This window comes from Epinephelus lanceolatus, chromosome 18 (assembly GCF_041903045.1).
Source record: "Epinephelus lanceolatus isolate andai-2023 chromosome 18, ASM4190304v1, whole genome shotgun sequence".
NCBI lineage: Eukaryota > Metazoa > Chordata > Actinopteri > Perciformes > Serranidae > Epinephelus > Epinephelus lanceolatus.
The window spans coordinates 28,659,011-28,665,807 of NC_135751.1; the positions used below are offsets into that span (position 1 = coordinate 28,659,011).

The 6,797-nt window shown below is 41.6% G+C and overlaps 1 protein-coding gene across 1 annotated transcript; it reads left to right on the top strand.

Annotated features, from left to right (window-relative positions):
- The first annotated feature begins 256 nt into the window (after positions 1-256).
- On the top strand, positions 257-6,040 carry luc7l3 (LUC7-like 3 pre-mRNA splicing factor). Its single transcript, XM_033645480.2, has 11 exons — positions 257-473; positions 1,000-1,066; positions 1,148-1,187; positions 1,278-1,422; positions 1,646-1,720; positions 1,892-1,996; positions 2,262-2,423; positions 2,758-3,143; positions 3,257-3,465; positions 3,563-3,780; positions 5,371-6,040. The coding sequence occupies exons 1-10, from the start codon at positions 375-377 to the stop codon at positions 3,745-3,747; spliced, it is 1,473 nt and encodes a 490-aa protein (XP_033501371.2). The 5' UTR covers positions 257-374; the 3' UTR covers positions 3,748-3,780; positions 5,371-6,040.
- The last annotated feature ends 757 nt before the right edge of the window (positions 6,041-6,797 follow it).

Here is a 6,797-nt window from a genome sequence, read left to right on the forward strand (position 1 = left end):
GTTGGTCAGATATTTCTACTAATAAGATTTATTTATTTGTTTATGATATTGTTATTTATTCTGAGTTGTTCCGAACATATGAGTTCATACTTTAAAATTACTGAGCTGAATCATGGATGTATTACTACACAATAATTTCACACATACTGACACATCAACGCTCACAGACTCACAGCATATGGTCAACATGTACTTCCGGTTCAGAGGCCGATGGCGCTGCTGCCGGACTGGCTGTGGTTGAACCATAAACGGGCGGTGTTGTCACAGCGTCTGCCATTTTGATTAGAAGATCCTTGCGCGCAATAGATGGTGTTAGCTGGCTCTACAGGAGATATCGTAGTATTTTTAATCAGCGCTACATTCTTGTAGGCAAAATGCTTTCAGCAGCCCAGTTACTCGACGAGTTAATGGGCCGAGATAGAAACTTGGCCCCGGACGAGAAGCGGTCCAACGTACGCTGGGACGATGAGAGCGTAAGTTAGCATTGTAGCTAACGTTAGCCTAGCCACGTACCGTTAGCTAGCTAAGATACCTTTGGTTAAAGTTTTTGGAATGTAGGAGTTAGCTAAAATAAACCTTCTATCATTAGTGTAGACTTTAATGATAACGCACCATATTGGTTGTGTTCGTGCTAATTTTGAGTGTTGTTTATTAGTAAAATTGGCACACGAGGGTGCTAATGCTAATGGTACTACATTGGCTCACAATGCGGCTGTAGACGTTGTGGATTACAGTGTTGCCCTGCAGCTAGTATTAGCTTTGAGTGAGAGTTATTGTTTACCTAATCGTTAGAGCCACATCATGCTTTGCTGTGTGCATTTAATTGGTAATATGAGACATAAGAAAGTACATGTTGGTGTTAAATCCATTAAAGGACTGACTTGTGGCTCATTTGTTCCCAGTTAACATAAGTTAAACGTAACTTAAACTCTAGCGCAGAGATTTTAAGCATAATACTATGAGATATGATGCTAATTAAAGTCTGTTTTGATTACAAAGGTCTGTCGATATTATCTGTGTGGCTTCTGTCCAGCTGAGCTGTTCACAAACACCCGCTCTGACTTGGGTAAGTCAATGATTTGTAAATGAGTAACAATACTTTAATATGTTTTCATACAGCAGTAATTGACTTTGCAATCTCTTTCAGGCCCTTGTGAGAAAATCCATGATGAAAATCTTAGAATAACGTAAGTTCTGATTCTGTTTCATAACATTATTTCTGCTTGTCATGATATTTTTTTACCTAATAATAAACTGCTTCATCTCACTGTGTCCAGGTATGAGAAAAGCTCCCGGTTCATGAAGGAGGGTTACGAGCGAGACTTCCTGCGGTATTTGCAGTCACTCCTGGCAGAGGTGGAACGGAGGATTCGCAGAGGACATGCCCGGCTGGCACTTTCCCAGGCTCAGCAGAATGCAGGGGTTGGTGCTTTTGGTTTTGGCACATTGTTCTGTAACTCATGCACATTGCTTTATTGCTTCTAAGAGCGTTTATGTAGCTTCAGTTGTCAAATAAACTGAGGCACTATATACTCACAGTGTCCTTAGCACATCCTTCTGTTATTTTATATTGCTATGGAAACTATGTCCCCAGAAACAAATGACGTGTGTTTCTGCCTGAGATACATTGTGTTTATTTCTTTAGGGTCCTGGTCCATCAGGGAAGAATGAGGAGAAGGTCCAGGTTCTAACAGAGAAGATTGAAGACCTAGTTGTACAGGTTTGTAAAACAAACAAAAGTATCAACATGGAAAAGATAATTTCTTATCCTTGCATACTTGAATGAAATGACCTCATAAGACATCCTTGTTCTCATCTGCTTGTCAGTGTTTTGACACTGCATCGTGATGAAACAGCTGATCTGACTCGTCTCTCTTTTGCTTTCGCCCAGATTGAGGAGCTGGGGTCGGAGGGCAGAGTGGAGGAGGCCCAGGGAATGATGAAGCTGGTGGAGCAGCTGAAGGAGGAGAGGGAGCTGCTCAGCTCCACCCCCTCAGTGAGTCAGCTAACTCCGGGCCAATTGGCCCACAGACACTGCTCAGGATAGCAGGCGCTGCTCATGTAATGTTCTCTGATGGCAAACATGTTTTTGTTTTTTATACAATTGATCAAAGTCAAACTAAGCTTGGGCTGAAGATTATTCCACCAGTTCCACTGACAGTCATCATGCCTAGCTAAAAGTCATTCCCCACTCTAAGCAAAGTAGAAGTATGTTGCGTATTACATTGTTTAATGATGTAATACATGTACCTTTCATCCAGACCATCGAGAGCTTTGCAGCCCAGGAGAAACAGATGGAGGTGTGTGAGGTGTGTGGGGCCTTCCTCATTGTGGGTGACGCACAGTCCAGGGTGGACGACCACTTGATGGGCAAGCAACACATGGGCTACGCCAAGATCAAATCCACTGTAGAGGAGCTCAAGGTAACAGGATTTTTATATAAATATATATATATATATATATATATATATATTTATTTATAAAAGAAATGCACATCCCAATGTCCACTGGAGTGGGTGCTGGACCAAAGAAACATCTGGCAAATTAGGAAATCGTTTTGTTTTTTAAGCAGTGGTGTGCAGACTTAATTATTTTCTACTATTACATAGTATTATTGACAGTGTTCCAAGTAAAGTATATTGTATATTGTTTGGTCTCCTACTTTTTAATAAAGTAAAGGATCTTCTATGTTTGACTTTTGCTCTGGTTTGAAATATACTGATCAACTTGTAATAACACTAGCTTATTTACTCTCAGGAGAAACTACGTCGTCGCTCGGAGGAGCCCCAAGGTGAAAGCCCAGCGCTAAAGAGGGACAGAGAAGACCGTGAGCGTGAGAGGGAGGAAAGAGAGAAAAAGCGCAAAGAGGAGGAAGAGAAGGAGAAGGAGCGGGAGAAGGAGCGTGAAAAGGAGAGGGAGCGCGAGAGAGAACGGGAGCGCGAGAGGGAGAGAGACAGAGACAGAGAACGGGACAGAGATAGAGACAGAGACAGGGACAGAGACCGGGACCGGAGATCACGGCGAAGCCACTCCAACAGCCGCCACTCCAGTCGCGCATCGGACAGGAAAAGGAGCCGATCCCGAGATCGCCGGAGGTCTCGGAGCAGAGACAAGGACAGAGAGAGGGAACGCAAACGCAGCAGGTAGGGTTGTTGAAAATCAAATATACTGCGAAAATAAGTATGTTCGCCACTGTGTTTGTTTTTATGTATCTTTCAATTGTCTTAATAACTTACTCCCCTCCCTCTTTTTACAGGAGCCGGGACAGGGATAGGGAAAGGGACAGAGACAGGGACAGGAGGCGCAGCCGTGATCGCTCTGACAGAAAGCGTCGGTCCCGCAGTCGCGACAGGAGGAGGTCGCGCAGCTCAGACCGCAAATCTCACCGCCATCGCAGCCGCAGCAAGGACAGGGACAGAGAGGAGAAGAGAGACAAGGATGGAGAGCGGTCATCAAAAGACAAAGGTGAGGTTACTCATTTGCTCTAACATTAGGTGCTGTGTTTTTTCCTCTCGAGTGTGCTCAGCTTTCTAATTGACAATGACGTGTTCTGTTTTCCCAGACCGTAAGGGGACGGAGGAAAGGAGCAGCTCTAAGAAAGACAAGCACTCTGACGGCGACGCAGCTGCCATCAAGGCTTCGTCCGAAGCGGAACCGATGGAGACTGAGGCGGCTGCCTCTGCCTCTCCTCTGCTTAACGGCCAGCAAGAGCTCCTCCATTCTGAAGGTGACACTCAGTCCAATTAAAACTGATCTGATAGGACCTCAGATCAGGCTCAGGTAAGTGCGTCCTCCTCCTCGCTACCCCCTGGCTCTCAACCCAACCCCTCCACCCTCCCACGCCCCCACCTCTCCCATCTCCCTTACCCACCCTCTCACCCTGCCTCTCCCACCCTGTTTACATTCAGCTCAATGCCTATGATTTTGTCTTATGTACTATGTGCATATATCTTTATCCTGTTTTTGAATAGTGCATCATAAGTATGCACTGAAGATGAAGGACTAGGCCCGATGAATGAGAAGAAGGTAGAAATCATTCACACAAAGCCAAGAGGGAAAGGCCAGTGTAGCCCTGAGCAAACATGCCCGGAGGTACCCCTCGTTTTGTATCGGTTTTTGATCCTTAAAGATGTATATTTGTCTTTGTGGACAAAATGGCAGAAAAAAATATTAACTAGTCCAATCAAATTTTCCTGCCTGTATTTACCTGTTTTTGTTTATTTTTGTTTTGTTTTTTTACTTTGAAGTAGAAAAATGTAGTTGTTTTGATTTGCTGAAATATTGCACTCCATATAGGAAGACATATCAGCCTCTGTACTTTCAGCTATCGTCAAAGGTGTATGTGGAAAAATAAGCCATTCATTTTGCCGTAATCATGACTCAAATGCCATGGATTTTGTTGTCCAGCTTACTGTGCCTGATAATGCCATGCAGTGTGTGTTTGGGGGGTGTCATAGCACCGGGGGCCTTACGTAACCAACTAACTGGAGGGTAGGGTTTATCAAATGAATTGCAGCTGACTTCCATACCTCACACAGCGTTGGTGTTGTGAGCGAGACCACATGAGAAAAGGGCAAATTAAAAATCATGGATACTCTCTGACTGTCAAACTGTGCAGGTACTCACCCCAGGTACTCCTTTCTCTACCCACATCCATTTTCTGAATGCTGTTGCCTGTCAGAAAAACAATTCTGTACTTCTCCAGAACTTGAACTTTGAAAGCTTGAATGTGTATATTTTTTATTGGGTTTCTTTGTTTTTTCCTATTTGCTAACTTTGTTTGGGGAAAAGGTCACTTCATAGAAATGTCAGAAAGAGACATTTTTTAAATGCTGAGATGCACAGACGGGCTGCTTGATAGACCCTATGCCAACTGCTACAAATGTGTATATTTTCCTGTTGCTAAGGACTAAAGTTTTGTTAGGATATAAGGATGCTGTTTGCATCCTTAATTGGTCATAGAATCTGATATAAAAAATTAAGCACACTTTTGCTTTGGCATAAGGAATATCAAACAGTTTTGTCACTGTTTTTAAAACATTAACGTGGTGATTAAACCTTTTTTTTTAGATTAATCATAAGTGCAAACGTCTGATCAAAATCATACAGTTAAAGATAAATGAGCAAATATTTACAAAACACAACATTCTGGCCAAATTCTACTATTGTGCTAGTCTATGGTTAGTATTTGTGCATTATTAGCAGTGTCTCTTGTTTATCATCTACACTTTCCTCTTTGGCTAAATCGAGGGATATATTTGAGTATTAACGTAGATGGTATTATTGCTCAGGTAGCAGCAGCTGCTGCTACAAGCATGAGTCGTGGGACCTTTGCTAACATTGCATTTTGTGAACATTTTTGCTCAACAGGGGAAGCTGGGATATCTGGTGGAGGAAGAAATGGAAGAGCGCACCCATCCTTTCCCTGAACCTGACACTACGCTGCTTAAAAACAAGGTGAACCACAAATGTGTAGTGGCTTATTTAAAAACATGAACATACATGTGTAAATGAGGAGAGAGGGGGGAAAAATACATTTGATTTCCATGTTCCATCACCTGTCTTATCTTTTGGCTGGATGAGGGTAGTTGTGGTTCATCTGATGTATTTCTTGGTCTAGATGTCAGACAGGCATCACTCTGAAAACCAAACTTACAGAAGTTCATTATGGGTTTTTGTGTTCTTACTTTGAGAATCTTTACACATCCTCCTTGTTTCTTGGCATTTAGTGCAAATTTAATAAAAAAAAATAAAATAAAAAAACAGTGCTTGTGGTTTGTTTTGGTTTGTCAGGTTCCACTTCACTCCTTGACCTTTTTAAAAAGTCAGTTGAAAGCGTATGTACAATGTTAGTCCCATGGCAGGGCGTGTCTCTTTTCTCCTCCACTTAGAGCTCACATTGATTGCTCTTGTCCCCTTACTGTAAAATATACTGATTTTAATTATGATCAAAAGATTTTGAAGACTGAAGATTTGTTTAATTTTGCTCTGCTTTTATTGTCTTTGTTGTCTCGATGAATAAAGAGTAAAAACTTGTCAATGTTGTGTTTTTATTTCCAACTATTGGGACTGTCTACTGGAACAAAAACCTCAGTGTATATTTAATCTTAGCGAAAGCAGGTTAGGCAGTGAATGAAGACTGGGCATCACAAAGAAGACGATAAAGTGTCCTTTAGCAAGACTTCTATGGGCTTTGCTGTTTTGAAGGTCATCCTGAGTGTTAGTCTTCCTATAGAAGAAAGCATGCTTTAATAGTTCAACTACAAAGATCAAAGACGTGGAAACTTTGCTGAAAAAGCTGGATGTGAAGTGAAACGTATTAAGACCTGACCCTTTACTCAGTCAAGTTATCACAATAACTAAACCTGCTTGTGTGAACCATTTACAGCTATGTGTCTGTACAGTCAATGTGTATATTAGGACAACATTCACATAGTTGGCTAACTTTGAGTACTAGTGTTAAAAACAATTGCTTTGCTTAATGTATTTAGTTCCTAGGTCAGGGATAAGCAACCTGTGCCTCTGGAGCCACTTGTGGCTTTGTTAAAGAATTACATGAAAATAAATAAGTAACCTTTTTTTGTCATTTTAATTGTCATTTATCATAAAGAAATGATCCCATTTTCCAGGGGTAAAAAAAAAGTAACATTTCATCAGTTAAAATGTATGTCTACAGCCTGGTGCCTTTTCCTCAATAGCAGTGGCTACTCTTGAGTCTCTGTAACTAGCTATGGATTCCAAATTAAAGAAAGTTAAAGTCTTGGAGACAAATTACAAAATGTAATAGTGTGTGGACA